The 24,651-nt window shown below is 42.1% G+C and overlaps 1 protein-coding gene across 2 annotated transcripts in view; it reads right to left on the reverse strand.

Annotated features, from left to right (window-relative positions):
* The window catches only part of kdm6a (lysine (K)-specific demethylase 6A), a 251,786-nt gene that overhangs the window by 199,087 nt on the left and 28,048 nt on the right, over window positions 1-24,651 (reverse strand). For both annotated transcript variants that reach the window (XM_063050774.1, XM_063050775.1), the window contains exons 3-4: window positions 6,244-6,352; window positions 2,757-2,806 (exon numbers count right to left, since the gene is read on the reverse strand). In XM_063050774.1, coding sequence (XP_062906844.1) covers window positions 2,757-2,806; window positions 6,244-6,352 — 159 coding nt within the window. The remainder of the gene's footprint in view (window positions 1-2,756; window positions 2,807-6,243; window positions 6,353-24,651) is intronic.

Below are 24,651 nucleotides of genomic sequence, written 5' to 3' on the forward strand. Positions count from 1 at the left end.
AATTGCAAATGTCACTCTACCCTTCAAGTTGGGAGGGAGGCAAAAAATAAGAAATTATAGGCCAAACAACAGGAATTCTGCAGATGCTGGAAATTCAAGCAACATACATCAAAGTTGCTGGTGAACGCAGCAGGCCAAGCAGCATCTATAGGAAGAGGCGCAGTCGACGTTTCAGGCCGAGACCCTTCGTCAGGACTAACTGAAGGAAGAGTGAGTAAGGGATTTGAAAGCTGGAGGGGGAGGGGGAGATGCAAAATGATAGGAGAAGACAGGAGGGGGAGGGATAGAGCCGAGAGCTGGACAGGTGATAGGCAAAAGGGGATACGAGAGGATCATGGGACAGGAGGCCTAGGGAGAAAGACGGGGGGGGGTGACCCAGAGGATGGGCAAGAGGTATATTCAGAGGGACAGAGGGAGAAAAAGGAGAGTGAGAGAAAGAATGTGTGCATAAAAATGAGTAACAGCTGGGGTACGAGGGGGAGGTGGGGCCTAGCGGAAGTTAGAGAAGTCGATGTTCATGCCATCAGGTTGGAGGCTACCCAGACGGAATATAAGGTGTTGTTCCTCCAACCTGAGTGTGGCTTCATCTTTACAGTAGAGGAGGCCGTGGATAGACATGTCAGAATGGGAATGGGATGTGGAATTAAAATGTGTGGCCACTGGGAGATCCTGCTTTCTCTGGCGGACAGAGCGCAGATGTTCAGCAAAGCAGTCTCCCAGTCTGCGTCGGGTCAAATTATAGGCCAGTTAGCCTAACCTCAGTGGCTAGGAAGATATTGGAATCTATTTTTAAGGATGAGGTTTCAGGGTACTTGGAGGCACATGATAAAACAGGCCAAAGTCATCATGGTTTCCTTCAGGGGAAATCTTGCCTGACAAACCTATTGGAATTTTTTAAAGAAATAACAGGCAGGATAGACAAAGGAGAGTCAAAGGATGTTGTTTAATATTCGAAAGGACTTTGACAAGGTACATCAAATAAAGCTACTAAATAAGAATAGATCTCATGGTATTACAGGAAAAATACTAGCATAGGTAAAAGCTTTGCTGATTGGCAGGAATAAAGGGAGCCTTTTCTAGTTTGCTGCTGGTGACTAGTGGTGTTCCAGAGTGGTCTTCTTTTTGTGTCACACAGATATGTCAATGATTTTGATGACAGAATTGATTTTTGTAGTCAAGTTTGCGAACGATACGAAAACCAGTGGCAGGGAAGGCGGTGTTTAGGAAGCAGAGAAGTTGCAGAAAGACTTAAGACAGCTTAGGAGAATGGGCAATGAAGTGACAGATAAAATATGGTGCAGGGAAGTATACGTCATGCACCCTGGTAGAAGACATAGACCATTTTCTAAATGGGTGAAAATTCAAAGGTCGAAGGTACAAAGAGACTTGGGAATCCTTGTGCAGTATTCCCTGAAGGTTAACTTGCAGCTTCAGTCGGTGGTAATGAAGGCAAGTGCAATGTTAGCATTCATTTCGAGAGGACGAGAATATAAAAGCCTGTATGTAATGCTGAGGATTTATAAAGCATTGGTCAAGCTGCACTTGGGAGTATTGTGAGCAGTTTTGGGCACCTTATCTAAGATATGTTGGCACTGGAGAGGGTGCAGAAGAGGTTCACGAGAATGATTGCAGAAATGGCTGGGTTTATTTATTTATTGAGATACACCACAGAGTAGGCCCTTCTGGCTCTTCAAGCCATGCCATCTAGCAATCCCCGATTTAATCTGAGTGTAATCGTGGGAAAATTTACAATGACCAATTAACCTACCAACCGGTACGTCTTTGGACTGTGGGAGGAAACCAGAGCACCCGGAGGAAACTCACGCAGTCACGGGGAGAACATACAAACTCCTTACAGGCAGTGGCAGGAATTGAACTCGGGTCGACTGTATTCGCTGGAGTTTAGAAGAACGACACGGGAAATATCATTGAAACCTAACGAATACTGAATGGGCTAGATAGAGCAGAATATTTCCTATAGTGGGGAAGTCCAGGACCAGAGGGCACCACCTCAGAATAGAGGGAAGTCCATTTCGAACAGAGATGAGGAAGAACTTCTTTAGACAGGGTGGTGAATTTGTGGAATTATTTGACACAGGTGGCCGTGGAGGCCAACTCATTGGGTATATTCAAGCAGAGATTGATAGGTTCTAGATTAGTCAGGGCAACAAAGGTTCTAGGGAGAAGACAGGAGAATAAGGTTGAAAGGGATAACAAATCAGCCTTGATGAAATGGCAGAGCATACTCAATGGGCCAAAGAGGCTACTTCTGCTCCTATGTCTTTTGGTAATTTGGAAATTACAGTTAATAGTAGTGACAAGTAATCATTAAAGCTTGTGAGTAAATAAGTTCATCATACTCAAAAATATTGAATGACAGGTGGCTGTCAAACATAAAACAGACAACTGTTGAACTGTTTTGGGTGTAACACAGAAAAAGGGAAGCAGCAGAGTTTGGGTGAACTGATAAGAGTACAACAGCAAGCAGCTAGCTAGCAATTCAGAATACAAGATTCATACTAGACAATTATTTTCAATTGTTTACAATACAAATGCAGTCACTGTACACACGAGACAAATCCATGCAAACAAAATAAAACTGCTAGCATTTTAGCATGATGACAATGTCTCTTCCCATTTTATAGTGTCCATATTTTTAGCAGAGGGATTGATATGTTAAAATAAAAACAGTAAATATAATCAATTAAGTTCAATCTAATTAATATTCCATTAAATATCCATCAAATGATACAAACCTTCCAGTAGTCAGGCTGTAAACTGTAGTACCTCTGGTATGCAGATAATGCTGAAAGGGGGGAAAAATGAAAATTCATTAAATAAAATACCAATAAAAATACAATGCAGAAACCAGTTTCAGCAGGTTGGGCAAAAACTGTAGGAAACAGACAAGATATTCCAGATAAGGACCCATCCAAAGAGCTAATGATAAAAGAAGAACAGCATGATCAACAATAAATAAAATCTGCCTGCAGTGACAAATAACAAAGGGAAGACAATTTCCAAGGCAGAGGAAATGTGAGAAAGCTCACATTCCTGTATAACCTAAAAGCAGCGAACACATGGTAGTGCAGCGATTATATTAGCAAATGGACGTCTACCATTCTAAAGACCAGCCAGCTGAATTAATTTAGAATAATCTGTGATTTTAAAAAAAGTCACAAGTAATGATGGCCTCTGTTTTATTATATTAACCCATCTGATTGATCAAAATCCTGAAGGAATGTCATATTTAGTACAACTCCAGATTATAAGTGGTTGACTTTTAAATGCCTCTGGAAATGGTTTAGCAAGTTACTCAGTTCATGGGAAATTGAGAAGAAGCATTAAGTGTCAGCTATGTCAGAGATACCCATATCCCAAAACAAAGTATTTGCTGGAAAGAAGTGGCTGCAAGGGAATCAGATACAGGGCTGCAGAATTGAGAGCATCAAGACCAAGACAGTTAAAACATTATATAATATTGATTTACTCAATATTTCAAATTAAGTTCATGGTAGTCTAACACATTAGTGGGAAGTTATAGATCAACTAGCCAAGTAGGGTAATCTGGCACCATGCAGTCTGAAGATAAGGGACCAAAACAAAAATGGAAAGATCCATGGGAGGCTTGAGATGACGTAAAAGGTCAGGAACAGAACAAACTGTAATACCTTACAAATGGTAAGGATCTCCCACAGAACTGAATTTTGAACTGAAGAATTATGAACTGAAGTTGGATTGTAGTAACACATTAACTGACTGACGACTGGGAAAATCAAAAGATCGTAGTCTCAGGGTCACATTCACAACTTTTCCTTGAGCAATTGCTGATGCAATACAAAAGGCTTGGAGATTTCAAATGGAATCCTTTAAGGGCAAAGAATAGGGAAGTTATAACACAAATTAGAATGCACAAGTAGGAGAGTACAGACAGAATCACACAAAGGTGGGTAAGTCATGGTGCAGATATAAATTGAAGCAGAATGGTGGCTTTAGAAAGAGAACCTGATTGCATCAACTAAACACATGTTCAAAAATGACAAATGGATAGATAACTCGTCAGTTGCACATCACCTCAAAATATTAATAACAGTGCAGAGCAATTAAATTAAAAATATCCATAAAATTGTCCATTAATTTACATTTTGTTTCAATCTATCTGCTAAGCGTTTAACTCACTACACTGAATATTTAGTAAACTGAATTTAGACTGCTTCATGCTACTTCTTACAATTGGACAGTTGCTCAAAATGAAATACTCGCAAGTTATTAAAATGTATTTCAATTTTTCTTATGGTTTAGATAAAACAAATATCGGTTATGAATTTAAAATGCCATAAGAAACATTATGTGAATTGATATTATCCATCTCATCACCAGGATCCTTTCCACGAATAACTACCACCTCTTATAGTTTAAAACCAAGAATCACACAACTTAAAAAGGTGAGTGGCAGTGTAAAACCCCTAAAGGCATCATAAAACTGCACCTTACAATTTCTATTATTTGATTTGACAAGCCTTCTTAATGCAACTGTTTTTGATTGTATACTACTCATATCTTGTCAGTCCAATGTCTTCTCAAATATATTTTTTACTAATTTAATCCCCAACTTTCATTAACTGTCTTTATCCATTTTCATCCCTTTCCCTCAGTCACATAAGAAAACAGGGGTAAGGGCTTGAGCAGAATCAGAAAGGATCCTTAAAAAATAAAAATCCACTGAAATGCAAAAGTACTTTATTGCTGAGCCAAATTGAATATTGACATATCTAGAAGTTTTGTCAAGATGCAGAGATGAACAATCAAACTGAAGGTCTAAAGTGTGGCTGAGGCCAATAAGGGAAGTAACAAGGGCCAAAGTTTGGAACTCTCAGGAAGAAATGAAATAGCTGGATGAAGTCTGAACTCTACAACTGAGTCAATAAGGCTTCAGGAAATAGTCCGGACAAGGCGGCAAAAAGTCTCCAGTGAAATAAAGCATGGTAACCTAAAGAACAGATCTTGATGTAGGAGACAATTTTAATAAGGTATAAAGTCATTGAGATATACAGTCAGCTGGCAATTGATAAACTTTATAGGACAGCTTGTCTGTGAACAAAAAACGAAACTGAAATTTAAAGGTATGTTAGTAAATCAGCCCTTTTAGGATATAAGTGCAGGAATGTTATTTTCCACTTTCTCCAAGAATAACTGAAACAAAAACTTTTTACATAAACTAATAATTTTGGCAAACACTCCAAATAACTCTATTTTCTGTCAACTATATGTCATTAAATCAGGAAAATTCAGTCGGCACAGAAAGATGATCCAAAACAAATATCTGAAAAACCATGCTGAACTCACATCATGTTCTGTCCCAGTACTGGATTAAAATAGTTAATCATTTTTGTATGCCTGAAGAAATGTATGCCTGAAGGCATAAAAAAATCTTTAATAATTGCTAAAGCAAAATCCTAGATAGATGATTTTTATGTTTTCCAAGCAGAACCACTGCATAAATGTAAGAGAGTTACTCCATACTACTTGCAGGGTGTAAGGGCATTAGAAAGGATCCAATAAAGATATTTGAGAATGAATTCTGGAATAGGGGACTAAATTACAAACAGAAGGACTGGTACTGTTTTCATTAGATGGTTGAGAGGAGATTTAAGTCTGGACAGAGTGGATACTAGGAGGCTGTTCTCACTGCAAGAGGAATTGATGACTAAACTATCAAAAGGAACGGCCAAATTTGAAATGGTAAAGTCTTTAGTAAAAACACCCTAAATCAAAATCAAATCAAAACAGGTATATCAATTATTGAAAAATTAATGTAAAATTTACTGCAGTTGTTTTGGGACATTTCTCATAAAAATGGAATGTCTAACTTCTTGGTATAAGAACCTGAACCATACCATTCCAGCCATTCCCCATCGCACAAATTCTACATTTCTTTATAGGATCTGATGAAGGGTCTCAGCCCAAAACATCAACCATTCATTTTCCTCTACAGATGCTCTCTGCTCTGCTGAGTTTCTCCAGAATTTTGTGTTTCAACCAATTTAAATCATTTTACTTTGACCAAAGCTCCAAAATAAAAAGAAACATAAAATTATCCAATTATACCCTCTAACATTTGACATTTTAGACAATAGCATCTTACAGCATCTATCACTTGTTGTCCATTATTCTTTGTAAGCTTGCAGTTTATGATATTTTAAAAAAGCACACCAGAAATGTAAATACACAAAAAAACCTTACCTTTTGGATAGTCCTCTAATAAAAGGTTGAAATGACCAAGCTGGCAAAACAATTCAGGGTCAACTTTTCCTTCACACTTCTTTATCACTGACTCAAAGCAGTGAACAGCCTAAAAAAAACAAACGAATTGTAAGATAGAAAGCCCATAGTTGAACAGATGCACTTTTGGGCTACATCACTGCAGCACATCCCATCTCTGGAAATACAAGCAATATGATATAAACAGATCTGCAGTTATGTTTTCATGAGGCACAATCTTGCTCTGCAATAGTTATGAACCCATAACACAACAATATATTTAATGTACACATACAAGCTTATTACTCTCCACCATCACAGCATAAGCCCACGTATAAAATCGTCAAAATGTTGTCACGGAAAACAGAAATGATTTCTGGTTTCAGTCAGTTAAAATATTTTTTGGGTTTTGTTCTTGAACAGAAACAAAACAGGGTCTGGAACTTAATACTTTATCAATGTCTTGGCTTTTCAAACACAGGACAGTACAGCACACACTTCGGTCTTCTTTTGAATTTGCACAATTTGTTACCCTTTGCATACTGGCTGTCTTCCCTAATGGGTGGTATTCTTCATTAATTAGATTATGATTATTGGATTAACTGAAAACAGATCTCAGGGTGCTATATGGTGACAGACGTTTACTTTGACAATAAACTTATTTTGAACTTTAATGTTCTGCACAACTAATTAAGCTAATGACACAAGGATTCCTGCAAATGATCCTTATACCTCCAATCTCTTGCATATTTATGTACTTAAGTGTCTGTGGTTGCTCCTATTACTGCCCTTAAATCACCTAAAACTTTTGTTCTTTTTAAGAGTTCTAGTCAACTACAATTAACTTATGTTGACTCCAAATAAGCAATGACTAATTTTAACTTTCCCATTCTTGATTTCAGATATTTCCTTAATGACTACAGAATGTCCAAAACACATGGTCTCCCCCAGGACTGTTCTACTAGCAGGAGATGGGGGAACTAGTAAACTGTGAATGAAAGGCATCACAGCAAACAAAGATAAAAGAATTATGGATATCCGCAAGTCGAGGTCCAACAAAAAAAATTAAAGCAGATGATTGATGGGAAATGTGGAAGGGATCCCAGCAACCATAAATACTCAAATTCTTTACAGCAGCTCAAACATCCAAGTACCCACATGACTAGAAGTCAAATACAAGGGTATCAAGGCAGCAAGACAGTCAGTGCCACTAGAAGCAGCCTTCTAAAGAGTTCCTTATCCTCTGAAGACTACTTGATGCAAGTGTTCACAACTCCTTTCCACAATCTACTTTCTGTCCCTTAGTTAGAGATAGGGAAAAAAAAATTCTTTAATATAAAGTCAAGGTGTATGGTGCAACAGAATGCCAGCTTAGGTATTAAACAGCATGACTTCATCTCTCTTAACTGAAGAGAGGAAAGCATGCACATGATCTCAGTCATTAGCGGCATCTTCCCAATCCACACCACTAAAGGTTCCTTTATTACCTTCTAGAGATCCGAGAACTCATCCTAACCAATTTTCGATTGTAGATTGTGGAATTTGCTCAAAAGGTTCATGAAGTAAAATGACAATAAATGCAGTCGATCATCCTACACATTGGACTACCACTATACATGGTCTTCCCTGACCTCACAAAAGCCTTCAACTCCATCAATAGAGAATTATGTAGGATACTATTCAAACTTATCCACAAGAATCTGTCACCATGCTCCATCTACTCCACAATGTGAAGATGTGATCCTGGCCAAATTATTCACAATAATCAAAACAATCTTCATTATTAAATTGGAGTTCTATGTTCAAAACTGCCCTAAATAGAGGAGAAGCAACTCGGCAAGATCTGAGCAGTTTGAGTGATCACATGCAGGTCAAGTGCACATTGTGGAAGAATACATTTGAGATCTCAAGATGGCAGACATCCCACGCTGCAAAAACTCATTTCAGGGAGGTAGCACCATCAATTTGCGGGAGACTCCTGGAACTTCTGGGAGAGGTGGGATGTCTGCAATAGAGTAGCTCCTTAGCAGCTGGCTAGCTAGTTTAAATAACGTTACCTATGCTAATGAACGAATGACACCTGTTAAACTCACCTGAACATGTCTTTTACATTTTAACCCACCATGGGCAATAGAAAAGTCACTGTTGCAAACAGTGCAGTGAGCAACAATGTCATTATTTTTGATCCCTATTAGGCAGGGGTACACTTTAGTGTAGTCTGGAGTGACGTACGTTTTATTTTTTTTTGGAACACTCTGCAATAGCGCACTGTCACTGGCGCACTCTCTCTCTCTCTCTCTCTCGTGGTCGCTCGCGCGCTCTCATTCGCTCTCTCTTGCTTTTCTCTCACTCGCTCTCAAAAAAAATTGATTTCCGTGATATTGTATATAATTTGCGGACATCAGGGAGTCACTATCAATATGCGGGAGACTCCCGGAACTTCCGGGAGAGGTGGGATGTCTGAGATGGCGCCAAACTATGAACTCTGTTGAGGTCATGGCTCAGTTTTAGTTGTCTTTTTTCTTTAAAAGTATTTCTCTTTGGCTCGTGGGGATGGTTTTGGGGACAAAGAGGTGAGTGAGCAGTCCAGTTAGGGTGTTAAAGAACCGGGATATGGGAGAATTAGAGGGCAAGCCAGAGTCATAAGTCTCCACTCCTCATTCAAAGGACAGCGAGGTGGACATGGACATCCACGGACTGGGTTAGGATGTCCAGCCAACAGATCAGCATGGACAAAGGCTGGTAGCTCCCTAGGGTCAGTGAGTTGTTGGCAGGCGGGAGAAATAAGGTCTGATGACCACTTACTTGGGTTTGCAAATCAGTGAGACCAGAGTTCACAGCCTAATGTTCGGGACCCTGTCTAGAGTTTGAGGCCTGGTGTTCAGTGATCAGCAGGTCTTTTGAACAATACCAAAGGTCAAGGCACAAGGATTGAATCAAAAGTCAGGAAGTTGAGTCCCGTGGGCCAGAGTCCCACATCTGCAAATCCGCTGGAGTAGCCGACAGCCCGATGTCTGCATGTCATCATCCAAATACAAGTCTGAATCTGGGACCGTTGGAGGCCTAAGAATATGGACTGTCTTTGGGTTCAAGGAATACACGCGGGTGGGAGGGAGAAGCGGGAGGTTGTTTTGCTTTTGTTTTGTTACTTGTTGTGTTGTGCTGTTTTTGCTGAGCATTGTAGGCATGCTATTTTGGTGTTGGAATGTGTGGTGACGTTAGCAGGCTGTCCCTTGGAGCTGTTGATTTAATACAAACGATGCAAAACCATACAAATCAAAAGTAATCCAGGAAATTATAGGCCGGTAAGTTTGACGTCGGTGGTAGGTAAATTATTGGAAGGAATACTAAGAGATAGGATCTACAAGTATTTGGATAGACAGGGTCTTATTAGGGTGAGTCAACATGGCTTTGTGTGTGGTAGGTCATGTGAAAGTGGATGAAGGGAAGGCAGTGGATGTTGTCTACATGGACTTTGGTAAGGCCTTTGACAAGGTCCCGTGTGGGAGATTAGTTAGAAAGATTCAGTCGCTAGGTATACATGGAGAGGTAGTAAACTGCATTAGACATTGGCTCAATGGAAGAAGCCAGAGAGTGGTAGTGGAGGATTGCTTCTCTGAGTGGAGACCTGTGACTAGTGGTGTGCCACAGGGATCAGCGCTGGGTTCATTGTTATTTGTCATCTATATCAATGATCTGGATGATAATGTAGTAAATTGGATCAGCAAATTTGCTGATGAGACAAAGATTGTAGGTGTAGTGGACAGTGAGGAAAGTTTTCAAAGCTTGCAGAGGGATTTGGACCAGCTGGGAAAATGGGCTGAAAAATGGCAGATGGAGTTTAATACAGACAAGTGTGAGGTACTGCACTTTGGAAGGGCAAACCAAGGTAGAACAAACAAGGTAAATGGTAAGGCACTGAGGAGTGCAGTATTCCCAGATCCCTCTGTTCTACAGATACAAACTTCCTAAAAGTGGCATCACAGATAGATAGGGTCCTAAAGAGAGCTTTTGGTACATTGGAATGTTATGGTGAGGTTGCATAAGGCATTGGTGAGGCCCAATTTGGAGTACTGTGTACAGTTTTGGTCACCAAATTACAGGAAGGATATTAATATGGCTGAAAGAGTGCAGAGAAGAGTCTCTATTTTCTGAGGAGACTGAGGTCCTTTAACATCTGTCGGACGAAGCTGAGGATGTTCTACGAGTCTGTGGTGGCCAGTGCTATCACATTTGCTGTTGTGAGCTGGGGCAGCAGGCTGAGGGTAGCAGACACCAACAGAATCAACAAACTCATTTGTAAGGACAGTGATGTTGTGGGGATGGAACTGGACTCTCTGACGGTGGTGTCTGAAAAGAGGACGCTGTCCACGTTGCATGCCATCTTGGACAACGTCTCACATCCACTACATAATATACTGGTTGGGCACAGGAGTACATTCAGCCAGAGACTCATTCCACAGAGATGCAACACTGAGCATCATAGGAAGTCATTCCTGCCTGTGGCCATCAAACTTTACAACTCCTCCCTCAGAGGGTCAGACACCTTGAGGCAATAGGATGGTCCTGGACTTATTTCCTGGCATAATTTACATATTACTATTTAATTACTTATGGTTTTATTACTATTTAATTATTTATGGTGCAACCATAACGAAAACCAATTTCCCTCGGGATCAATAAAGCATGACTATGACTATGAGAAGGTTTACAAGGATGTTGCCAGGACTTAAGAAACTGAGTTACAGAGAAAGGTTGAATAGGTTAGGAATTTATTCCCTGGAGCGTAGAAGAATGAGGGGAGATTTGATAGAGGTATATAAAATTATGATGGGTATAGATAAAGTGAATGCAAGCAGGCTTTTTCCACTGAGACAAGGGGAGAAAAAAACCAGAGGACATGGGTTAAGGATTAAGGGGGAAAAGTTTAAAGGGAACATGGGGGGGGGGGCTTCTTCACACAGAGTGGTGGGAGTGAGGAATGAACTTCCAGATGAAATGGTAAATGTGGGCTCACTTTTAACATTTAAGAAAAACTTGGACAGGAACATGGATGAGAGGTGTATGGGGGGATATGGTCCAGGTGCAGGTCAGTGGGGCTCGGCAGAAAAATGGTTCGGCACAGCCAAGAAGAGCCAAAAGGCCTGTTTCTGTGCTGTAATGTTCTATGGTTCGATGCATTTCACTGCCTATCCCAAACTCTAATGTTCATCCTGTGGTAGAATCTACAGATTCCATATAGACCTCTTTAACCAAAGACACACAGAACCATGGTAGAAGGAAGTCAGCCTTAACCACAAGAAACTGTCTTCCAATTATGTCCTACAGCTGTACTCCTTCATTCTCATTTTTTTTTAAACTTCTTTAATTTCTTTTTTTATTTTTTGTTCCTTTAGATGCTAGAGTTCTAAATTACAAAATTTCTTCCCCCAACCTCTGCCATACCTTCTTTGGGTCACTAATATACAGCTTATTAAGGGCAATGACAATTTTGTTTGTTAATACTCAAATTAGCAGTGAAAAGAGCAGCACAGTGGTTAGGCCACTCCCTTGCAACACCATCACTGTGGATCAATCCTGATATTTGGTGTGCCTTCATGGAGTTTGCTTGCTTCCCATGGATTTCCTCCAGGTGTTCCTATTTCTTCCTACATTCCAAAGAGTAAAAAGCTAGTAGGTTAACTGGCACTGTAAATTGCACCTCATATGTGGTGCTGATCTGGTAGTAATGAAGGTGTGCAGGGAGAGGTAGTAAAGAGGGGGCAGTTACTGACAATATGGAATGCGTGTGGGATTAATGTAAAATGGGAGAGTCTTCACTTGCATGCACTCAGTGAGATTAGGAGCTTGTTTCCATGTTTCATCTCTCCATGACTCTGAATCATCCATTCCCAGTGTTCATTTGCAAACTTGCATGTCATCTGTTGGACTTGTTCTCAGTTACCACATACATGCTGACAGTTTACCTTCCTTTCCTGATGCCAGACTGGCTGGCAAAATTAACAGTCCCTCTTTCTCACTTACTTTCAAAATTCCTCTTGGAGCAAAAATTGTTGACTGCTTTGTCCTTGTAAATTGTCAATCCCACTGCCAATACCCTGCCTTCACAAAGGTCAACAATCAATGCAGCAGCATTGAAATACTATTAATCACTTTCACAACTAAATTAGATGCTGGGAAATTCATCAGCCAATGTTTATTTATTAAGGGATACAGCACAGTAACAGGCTATTCCAGCATAACGAACCTGAGCTGCACAATTACATCATGCATCCAATTAACCTACTAACCCATACATCTTTGGAATGTGGGAGAAAACCAAAGCACCTAGAGGCAACCCACACGGCCATGGGGAGAACATACAATTTATGAATAGCTTTTCAAATCTGAATGAAAGAAGAATTGGATCAACTATTTTTAATTCTACTGTCAGATCTTCATTTAGCATTTTGATATGCTTTAAACAGAGAAATGAACCATTACACAGAAGGCAAGCAAAGATAACCGACCAGATATCCTGAGCCACCTTTTAACCAGCAGCTTACCAGTTTAATCTCTTTGCCTGAAAGAAAAAGGTAACATAAAAAATAGTGAACACAGCCCAGTACATCACTGGGTGGAGGGGCAGGTAGTGTTGAGGAAACAGGTGGGATATAGAAGGACTTAGATTAGGAGAATGGGCAAGAAAGTGGCAAATGAAATACCATGTTGGAAAATGCATGGTTATGCACTTTGGTAGCAGAAATAAATGTGCGGACTATTTTCTAAACAGGGAGAAAATTCAGGAACCTGAGATGCAGAGGCACTTGGGAGTCCTTGTGCAGAACATCCTAAACCAGGGGTCCCCAACCTTTTGCACACCACAGACCGGTTTAATATTGACAATATTCTTGCGGACCTCGTGTGCATTCAAGTTCAACAGTAGGCGTGACAGGGAATGAGGAAAGGTGCAGCTGACTCATATCGGTTCATATCGCGAAATCATATTGTTTCCTCGCAGCCTGGTAGTACATGCTCACGGCCCGGTGGTTGGGGACCACTGCCCTAAAGGTCAACTTGCAGGTTGAGTCAGTGATGAGAAGGGCAAATGCCATGTTAGCATTCATTTCAAGAGGTCCAGAATACAAAAGCAAGGATGTGGTGCTGAGGCTTTATAAGGCACTGGTGAGGCCTCACCTTGAGTATTGTCCAGGATTACTCAGTGGTGCAAGGTCTCAGAATGCCTGCAAGAAAGCGAATCGCAGGGTAGCATATGGTGGTATACACGTACTTTTGAAAGGTAGCCTTTCCTTTTACTGATCCAGACTCCACCAAGATTTTTCAATTCTCCAGGATTACTAAGTGGTACAAGGTCTCAGAATGAGTAAGATCTTGTAAGGAAAAGGGTTCAAGTGGGGGAGAGGAGAGCACGTGGATTCCATGATCAGGGGGTGCTCAAGAGGAATGGTAGCACTTGGAAGGAATATAATGCTCTGTTTTAGTCTTGGTGGACAAAATGTCAATGCATTTTAAAGGAAGGCAAAGCAGACTGCCAAGTTGCTTTTTTGAAAAGGTACATGCTGCTTCTGTGGAAACCATGATAACTTTTCTCAGCTATGCTCTTATTCAGTGTAAGTTCCATTAAAAGGCCTGCCTAAGGAGCTCCATGTCAATCAAGCACTAGCAAGCTTGTTTGAAGAGTGAGCAGTTCATGTTGTAGCTGCACAACACTGGTAAATGTTATGGCGAGCCAGAAATAACAAACACCCATTGGTCAGTTGACAAATAATCCCAGGCTGACTTTCACTAATTGGTCATATTCCTATTGATGTTTCTAGCATTAAGTAAACCATTTAAAATAGCCGTGCTTAAGAATGTCATTTTGAGTTCTGAAATATTGTGGTTGCACTGAAATAAAGGTTTATTTCAAGTTCCAACTTTGTTCTCTCTCTTGGTTTCAGGTCTCACCAGGAGTTATAGGTGAAAAAACACAAATTGGTGACATGGTGCTGTGTTATATCCACATGGCAATTTCAGCAGAATACTTAGCATAATTCTACAACATAGAATAGAGTGTCATTCTACAACAGCAGCAAGCTCAATTTAAGGCAGCCCAGCAGAAGTTAGATATCTTGACTTCTGCCAACTCTTACCACTAAACACATCTTTACCACCACCATCCCTCACTCTCCGCTTTCCACAGGGATCATTCCTTCCATTATTTTCTTGTCTAATCCTACTATTCTCCCTCCCAGCATTTATCCCAGCAAGCAACCTAAGTGCTACACCTGCCCATTCACCTCCTCCCTCACCTCTGTTCAGCGTCTCAAAAAGTCCTTCCAGGTGAGGCAACACTTCATCTGCAAATCTGGTGGGATTGTCTATTGCATCCAGTGCTCCTGATGCAGCTTCCTCTACACTGGTGAGACCAGTCACATATTGGGGGGGGCGGCTTCATCAAGCACCTCCGCTCCAACCACCATAATCAGAACTTCCCAGTGGCCCAACATTTTAATTCTCATTTCCATTCCAGTCCATGGCCTCCTCTTGTGCCAAAATGAGACCACTCTCAGGGTGGAGGAGGAACACCTTGTATTCATTCTGCGTAGTCTCCAACCCAGTGGCATGAATATAAATTTCTCCTTCCGGTTAAAAAAAACTTTCTCCCTCCCCATCCCCTCTTCTATTCCCCAATCTGACCCATTTCCTCTCACTTGCCTATCACCTCCCTTGGTGCCCCTCCTCTTTCCCCTTCCCCATGTTTCACTCTACTTTCTTATCAGATCCTTCTTCTCCAGCCCTTTACTTTTCCCACCTACCTGGCTTCAGCTACTACTTTCCAGCTATCCTCCTTCCCCTTCTCCCACCTTTCTATTCTGGAAGCTTTCTTTTCGTTTCCAGTCCTTTCCGGCTCAAAATGTCAACTGTTAGTTCATTTCCATGGATGCTGCCTGACCTTCAGAATTTGTGTGTGTTGCTTTAGATTACTAGTGAATACAATGATGTCAGTATCAACCACTGAACATCAAATGAATCAGTTGTTGCTTCCATTACCAACTTCCAATCTGATGCCACTTCGGGAGTTAAGTTTACAGCACGGAGAGCAGTCTCCCTTCACTGTTCACTACCATTGCCTAAAGCTCATTAAACATGACGCCAATGACTTCATCACATACAATGGTGTCATCAGCTGTCAATGTGAAAAGTTCGATATGGGTAACATGGCTGAATCACAGTTCAATATCTGATTTTTATTTGTGGACTTGAATCACCTGCCGGTGCAGACTGCAAATGGTGAGTGCATCGGGTGGAACCCTCCAGCTGACCAGTGAACTGCACTGCATGGTGAAGCTTAACAGTTATCAAGTCAACAGTGTGCGTTGCCTAACGGACCAGTAAGATCTGAATGTCCTTGGCATTGACTGGATGGACAAGCATGATCTCTGGATGAGGTCTGTACAAAGACAATGGTTGTTCAAATCGATGCCATGCCATCAGTAAATGAGACCATACAACAACTGCAACAATGCTACACAGCATTGTTTCAAGGAGGTTCAGGTTGCTGCACCAAACTGCAAGTAGTACTCCATCTCCATCCAGTCGCGAAGCCAGTCTTCTGTCCCAAAAGGTTGACACCATATGCAGCCTTACCAATTGTGGAGCAAGAGCTCGATCACCTGCAACAAGCTGTTGTGATCAAAGCTACTCATATGTTGAGCAGCTCTAACAGACATCATCAAGAAAGCCAAAAAGTACAGTGAGGTTATGAACAGACTTCTCAACTGGTCTCAATGCAACTCTGGAGACGCACCGGTACCCATTACCAGCACCGGCAGATCTCTTCACAAAGTTGAACCATGGTTGCTAGTTAGCAAAGTTGGACCTGGCTGAAGCCTACCTCCAGGTAGAAGTGGTGGAAAATTCACAGGAGCTTCTCACCATTACAGCACATAGAGGGTTGTTACCCTTCCTCCTTCTGCCGTTTGGGGTAAGGGCAGCTCCTTTAATTTTCCAACAGCTTATGGACATCATGCTGAGTAGTATTGATGGTGCTGCCACTTACCTCGACAGCATCATTGTAATGGGCTTGGAACAGACAGAACTATGCCACAATTTGAACACAAGACTTTGGGCATCAAAATACAGCTCTCTAGTATCTTTAATCAAATATCTGGGATTCATCAGATGAGCATAGTCATCACCCAGATCCCAAAAATATCATTGCTATCCTAAAGATGCCTCCACTATCATAAGTCAGCACTTTATGATCCTTTTTGGGTATGATCACTGGCTGAGGGAGTCACTCAAAGCCCTGTTCCAACAAGGGTGCCATCGTCCAAACAATCCCAAGAGACTTTTGATCAGCTGAAGAATGTGCTGTCATCTGACCTTCTCTTGATGCACTTCAACCCAGAGTTACCATTCAAAGCTGGCATATCACACATCTTCACTGATGGTTCCGAAAAAGCTGACATGCATGCAGCCAGATCACTAACCAGAACAAAAAGGAACTATGGACAAATCACAAAGGAAGCCTTGGGAATCATCCTTGCTGTGAAGAAATTCCACAAGATGCTTTATGGCAAATGCCTTACTTTCCTTACTGATTACAAGCCACTGTTGTCTATCATCGGTTCTAAGAACTGCATCCTGGCATATACAGCTAACCGCCTACAAAGGTGGGCTATGATTTCTGAAATCAAGTATACATCAACACAGGAACTTAGTCAGGCAGATGTCAATTTCAGACTTCAGAATCAACAGATGATGAAAATGAAGATGCAGTCATGGCTGTAATTTTAGTTGATTGCGAAGTCTACCAGGCTGCATCGGATGCTGCTGAAGGTCTTCCAGTCAGTCAACAAGATCACAGGAGAAATGGCTGCAGATCCTCTTGTTCACCCTATCTCCAGATAACTCTTTGACAGATTACTAGTCAAGGTTGAGGAAGATGTCATCCCCTTTAAGCAACGTCATACATCGCTCACAACTGTGAAATGCTGCCTAATGTTTGGAGACAGAATAGTGATTCCACAAACACGTCGACCAAAAATACAGAAACAACTAAAAACATGGTCACCCAGGCACCAATCAAATGAAAGCCCTGGCAAGAAGTTTTGAGTACTGGCCAGACACAGACAAAGGTATCACATCCGTATGCAATCAGTGTACTCGGTGCTCTAAGGCAGCAAAGAATCCAAGTACAGCTGATCCACACCCATAGCATCAGGCTAGTAAACCTTAGAGTCAAGTATATATTGACTTCACCAGCCAAATGATTTGGACCTAATCCAAATGATTAGGTATTATCTATGAAGTCAACAATGACAACAGCTACCATTCAACAACTCCTACACCCAATTCACTTCACAGCATTCTGCCAGAACAGCAGAATTATCCACATCCGCTCACCCTTATCCCCAGCGCTACCCGCCCCCCCCCATATCATCGAGTCCAACAGCCAAGCAGAGGTTTATGTACACCTTCAGACAGTCACTTCATGAGGAGAAATAGCATTGGTCAAGGCTCTCAACACATTACTACATTATTGAATTACACCACATCCACACCTTGAGGGGAAGCCTCCAGCTTTTGCAGTGTTGGATGCAATGCTGCACCGAACATCCATGACAGCAGGTGGACAGGTGCACAAACGGACCCACACAGACTTCGGTTGATGGACGAAGTCATTCAAGCCCAGAACTGCGGTGTGGGACAGCTAGTACCACAATGGTCAAGACCTCACAGTACCAGATCAGGTTGTCAAATGAATGGGAAAAGTGCTACATTATTGTGGACAGATATCCTTGGTGTCGTCACATCAACCAGTTGCAGCCTGGCACTCCCGGAGGAACCAGTTCGTTTAGCAGATCATCAAACAGCTGGACCTTTATCTCCTCCTGGAAGAGTTCAATTTACTGCAAGTGACAGCCTGCAACCACCAAGGACTGATCACTAGCATAAGCCAATTGTTCCAATCCAAGTCAACACTTAGTTCAATTCCTACAGGAAGACATTTTCAAGAGGGAGAAGTTACAGCCTATTAGTCTGCTGACAACCACTCCCAGGCTGGCTTTCACAAACAAGAGAAAATCTGCAGATGCTGGAAATCCAAGCAACTCACACAAATTGCTGGAGGAACTCAGCAGGCCAGGCAGCATCTATGGAAAAGAGTACAGTTGATGTTTCAGGCCAAGACCCGCTGAAGGGTTGCAAGGCTGACTTTCAATGACTGTCATTGTTCCTATCAAAGTCTTGATTGTTCCTGGGTAAACTATTTAAATAGTTGTGCTTTGCGACATACTGTTAAGTTCTGTCGCTGTGTGGTTTTACTGACTGAAGGTCTATTTGGAGTTCCAGCTTTGTTCCATCTCCAGTCTTCAGACCTCATCAGTAGTTAAAGGCAAGTGAATACAACAGTAAATAAACATATTTTAAAAACCACAGGTGCTAAAGATGGTGTTTAATCCACTAAAAAATTTCTAGCATTTTCCATTTCTTTCCCCTTCCACCTTATTATCAACGAGGTAGCACCTATGACTTCTATCACTCAATGCAACAGACTGAGCCAAGTTTGCAGAGACAGGGTGATGAACACTGTCAGACAGTTCCATTCTTCAAAAACAATGGACCTACAGAGTTTTATTACTACTACCCTGATAAGCCAATTGATTGCTACTAACAATAATCATCGCCTGGATAAAATGGCATCGTAGTCATATACTACAGTCATGCCAATCTTTTTGCCGATCTACTCTATCCTCGTTTCCTGCATTAGAACCAAATCCCACCATGCTTTGCCTATTTAAGTGTCTAAGTAGCTCAAACATGATGGTGGAATGTGACTCATCATACGAAAAGCACATTCCACATATTAACCACACTAAATAGAAAACTTATTCCTCAAATCCCCTAAAAGCTTAAACACTCTCACCTGAAATACATACTCTTTTGATTTTGATACCTCTGCCCTAACTGTACTTACCAGGTCACCCCAAGGAACACAAACCCAAAAGGCACCTCATCCCATTTAAATGATAATAAAAGACAACACTTAAATCATGAACAACAGGGATTCTGCAGATGCTGGAAATTCAAGCAACACACATAAAAGTTGCTGGTGAACGCAGCAGGCCAGGCAGCATCTCTAGGAAGAGGTGCAGTCGACGTTTCAGGCCGAGACCCTTCGTCAGGACTAACTGAAGGAAGAGTGAGTAAGGGATTTGAAAGTTGGAGGGGGAGGGGGAGATCCAAAATGATAGGAGAAGACAGGAGGGGGAGGGATGGAGCCAAGAGCTGGGCAGGTGATAGGCAAAAGGGATACGAGAGGATCATGGGACAGGAGGTCCGGGAAGAAAGACAAGGGGGGGGGGAGAACCCAGAGGATGGGCAAGGGGTATATTCAGAGGGACAGAGGGAGAAAAAGGAGAGTGAGAGAAAGAATGTGTGTATAAAAATAAGTAACAGATGGGGTACGAGGGGGAGGTGGGGCATTAGCGGAAGTTAGAGAAGTCGATGTTCATGCCATCAGGTTGGAGGCTACCCAGACGGAATATAAGGTGTTGTTCCTTCAACCTGAGTGTGGCTTCATCTTTACAGTAGAGGAGGCCGTGGATAGACATCTTACTCTTAATAATTTCTCCTTTGCTCCTCCCACTTCTTCCAAACTAAAGGTGTAGCTATGGGCACCCGTATGGGTCCTAGCTATGCCTGCCTTTTTGTTGGGTTTGTGAAACAATCTATGTTCCGTGCCTATTCTGGTATCTGTCCCCCACTTTTCCTTCGCTACATCGATGACTACATTGGCGCTGCTTCCTGCACGCATGCAGAACTCATTGACTTTATTAACTTTGCCTCCAACTTTCACCCTGCCCTCAAGTTTACCTGGTCCATTTCTGACACCTCCCTCCCCTTTCTAGATCTTTCTGTCTCTGTCTCTGGAGACAGCTTATCCACTAATGTCTACTATAAGCCTACTGACTCTCACAGCTATCTGGACTATTCCTCTTCTCACCCTGTCTCTTGCAAAAACGCCATTCCCTTCTCGAATCTGCTCTCAGGATGAGGCTTTTCATTCTAGGACGAGGGAGATGTCTTCCTTTTTTAAAGAAAGGGGCTTCCCTTCCTCCACTATCAACTCTGCTCTTAAACGCATCTCCCCCATTTCACGTACATCTGCTCTCACTCCATCCTCCCGCCACCCCACTAGGAATAGGGTTCCCCTGGTCCTCACCTACCACCCCACCAGCCTCCGGGTCCAACATATTACTCTCCGAAACTTCCGCCACCTCCAACGGGATCCCACCACTAAGCACATCTTTCCCTCCCCCACCTCTCTGCATTCCGCAGGGATCACTCCCTACGCGACTCCCTTGTCCATTCGTCCCCCCCCCATCCCTCCCCACTGATCTCCCTCCTGGCACTTATCCGTGTAAGCGGAACAAGTGCTACACATGCCCTTACACTTCCTCCATTACCACCATTCAGGGCCCCAAACAGTCCTTCTGGGTGAGGCAGCACTTCACCTGTGAGTCGGCTGGGGTGATATACTGCGTCCAGTGCTCCCGATGTGGCCTTTTATACATTGGCGAGACCCAACGCAGACTGGGAGACCGCTTTGCTGAACACCTACGCTCTGTCCGCCAGAGAAAGCAGGATCTCCCAGTGGCCACACATTTTAATTCCACATCCCATTCCCATTCTGACATGTCTATCCACGGCCTCCTCTACTGTAAAGATGAAGCCACACTCAGGTTGGAGGAACAACACCTTATATTCCATCTGGGTAGCCTCCAACCTGATGGCATGAACATCGACTTCTCTAACTTCCGCTAATGCCCCACCTCCCCCTCGTACCCCATCTGTTACTTAATTTTATACACACATTCTTTCTCTCACTCTCCTTTTTCTCCCTCTGTCCCTCTGAATATAACCCTTGCCCATCCTCTGGGTGCCCCCCCCCGTCTTTCTTCCCAGACCTCCTGTCCCATGATCCTCTCCTATCCCTTTTGCCCATCACCTGTCCAGCTCTTGGCTCCATGCCTCCCCCTCCTGTCTTCTCCTATCATTTTGGATCTCCCCCTCCCCCTCCAACTTTCAAATCCCTTACTCACTCTTCCTTCAGTTAGTCCTGACAAAGGGTCTCGGCCTGAAACGTCGACTGCACCTCTTCCTAGAGATGCTGCCTGGCCTGCTGCGTTCACCAGCAACTTTTATACTTAAATCATGAGTGGTTTCAAGTCAATTGTATTGTTTAATTACATTTCTATTCTCTCTCATCATAATTTGAAGAAGCTTCTCAATATGGAAATTATCCTGTCAAGTGTGTTTTAATTTGGTGATTTCTGCACAATGCTAAGCTCTTCATTTGTATTATGAATAGATATTTTAGTTCCTGAATTGTCAAATCAAGAACGGTACAGCTAGCAACTAATCAACTAGTACATTCCATGAAACAAGAATCAGGTCTCTTATCCTCAAACCGATTCCTTATACTACATGTTCTCTGACTTAGCTGAAACTTGGCCACTAGCTGGCTATATGGCCCTTTCAAATTCTTGAGAAGGTTTTGTGGACAGACAGCATCTTTGATGACATTTGGCAAGTTACAGATGAAGATTTTAATTCACAGACCAGCAACTTTATTGCACCCAGCTGGGAAGAGGAGACGCAGGGGATCTCCGATACAGCAATCATGACCATCTTCAAAATAAAGGGAAAAATCCATCTGTAGCAACCACAGAGATCGCTTGGAGCAGGCTTCAATTATACTGGTGCCCAAGAAGAGTGTGGTGATGTGCCTCAAAGACCATCAGCCAGGTGCACACATCCACAGTGAAGTGTTTTGAGAGACTGGTGATGAAACAGATCAGCTCCTGCCAGAGAGGCGACTTGGATGCACTCCAATTTACCTACTACAGCAACAGTTCCGCAGCAGATGCCACCTCATTGGCTCTTCACACAACTCTGGAACATCTGGACAGCAAAGGGTACATATATCAGGGTGTTCTTAATCGATTAAAGCTCAGTATTATATATCATTATCCCCTCAAAACTAATCAATAAGCTCTAAGACCTTGGCCTCAATACCTGCTTGTGCAATTGAATTTAGGATTTCCTTACTTGTAGACCCCAGTCAGTTCAGATCGGCAAAACATCTCCTCCACGATCTCCATCAGCACAGGTACACCACAGTGCTTATCCCTTGCTCTATTCGCTCCACACCTATGACTGAGTGGCTAAGCACAGCTCCAACACCATATCCAAGTTTGTTGACCACATCACTGTTATGGATCATATCAAAAGGTGGAGATGAATCAGTACAACAAGAGAAATCGAAAATTCACCTGAATGGTATCAAAACAACAACCTCTCATGGAATGTCAGAAAGACCAAGGAGCTGATTACAGACTTTGGGAGAAGGAAACAGAAGTCTGCAGAGATGTGGCATGCCATCAAAAACTCTTGAGAGATTTCTATAGATGTGTGGTGGAGAGCGCATTGTCTGGCTGCATCACAGCTGGTATGGAAACACCAATGCCTTTGAACAGAAAATCCTACAAAAGTTAGTAGATTCGACCAATACATCACAGGTAAAGCCCTCCCAACCACTGAGCACATCTACATGAAACGCAGCATCCATCATCAGAGATCCTCACCACCCAAGCCATGCTCTTTTCTCACTGCTGCCATCCGCTGGAAGGTACAAGAGCCTCAGGACTCGCACCATCATGTTCAAGCAGTTACTATGCCTCAACCATCTGGCTCCTGAACAAAAGGGGATAACTACACTCACTTATCCATCTATTGATATGTTCCCACAGCAAATGATATAATTTTAAGAACTCTTTATCTTGTTACTTCATGCTCTCATTATTTATTGCTATTTATTTATTTTTGCATTTGCACAGTTTGCTGTCTTCTGGTTGATCTTTCTTCTATCCTACTATAGTTATTATCTATAAATTTGCTGAGTATGCCCGAAAAAAAATGAATCTCAGGATTGTATATGGTGACACACGTACTCTGATAATAAAATTTACTTTGAACTTTGATCAATTACCTGGCTCTTCCCCAACCACCAACTCCAAAGAAATACTCCTAAGAATCCATCTAAAAAAACAATTGAATTGCTCTTCCAACAGATTGTTTCTGCCTCCAGCTGATGCCAAGCCCACAGCAGATACAAAGATCCTTACCCTCACTGGATACAACCAAACCATCCAAATCCACAGATGCTTAAAGGAAGCAACGATCTCTGCCGACCATTGCCCACTGGGCACATCACTCACACGCAACAACTGACTCCCCCCGCCCCCCAAAAAAAGAACAGCCTATTCCAAACCCTGTCAGAAGCAATCAAAGGGGCTAGATCCACAAAGCTTTTTCTGCATGTCTATATGAAAACTTGATAGCCCCACCCAACTCTGGAGAATCTCTGGCCCATAACCAAAGTAAGAGAAAGCACCCCTGCATTAGGAGCACAATGAAACCCTGAATAAAATATCACATCACTAGTCATCCACTTATGCAAAACCTGCAAGTACCTTAGAATTCATAAATACTAGAATGGAAGCAAATTATCCTTGATCCCAAGGAACCACCTAGGATGATAACTAATCTTAATAGCAAAAAAACTTCATACAGAACAGATGTCTTTATTCAATTAGCAATGAGATCGGAGTTAAATTATTTTGTTGCCTAATATCACAACGTTCTCTAAGTTTGTACTGAAGAATTCTGGAGAATATATGAAGCAGTAAGAAAATTGAAGCAAAATAAAAACCATTCAGCCTACTCAAAAACAGTTTGTAATGCTCTGGTCCAACACTGTGGTATCTGATGCCAGACAACAGAAAATCCTGATCATCTTCACCTTTCTCTCAGCCAATAGAACTGTTCTTTTTAAGAACAGACACTCCAGTGGGTGGGGGGGTAAGAGCTTCCCATAATCCAACATTTTTCAAAATGGAAATGCTGTTGGTTGAGATCATAGTATTTGCATCTGTATGTTAATTAGCTACAGATTAACATATTTTGGTTAATTTTGGATCTTAGTTGGAATGAGTTAATTAGTATAGATCTCTAGATTCAAAACATGCCAAGACTAAGGTGCTTAAACTTCTATTTCTCAACTGTGCCTTAGTGCACAATTTTTAATAGTAAAATCTGTCACTTATTTTAAAAATTATCAGTATTTCAAATTTCCCACACTTTCTCAATGTCACAAGTCCAGTCTGTGAAATCCACATTCCGGTTCATGGTCCAGTCCATGTTCCTTATTCCAGGTTTTCCGGTTTTCCCCAGTTTCTGTTGAGGCAGCTGATTCTCGTTTGGGCTGGCTTCATAAATATCTTCAGGATTCAGCCTCTGCTGCTGGATTGTTCTTGTCCTTACCCCCTACCTGTATCC

Source organism: Mobula hypostoma, chromosome 6 (genome assembly GCF_963921235.1).
Source record: "Mobula hypostoma chromosome 6, sMobHyp1.1, whole genome shotgun sequence".
NCBI classification, from domain to species: Eukaryota; Metazoa; Chordata; class Chondrichthyes; order Myliobatiformes; family Myliobatidae; genus Mobula; species Mobula hypostoma.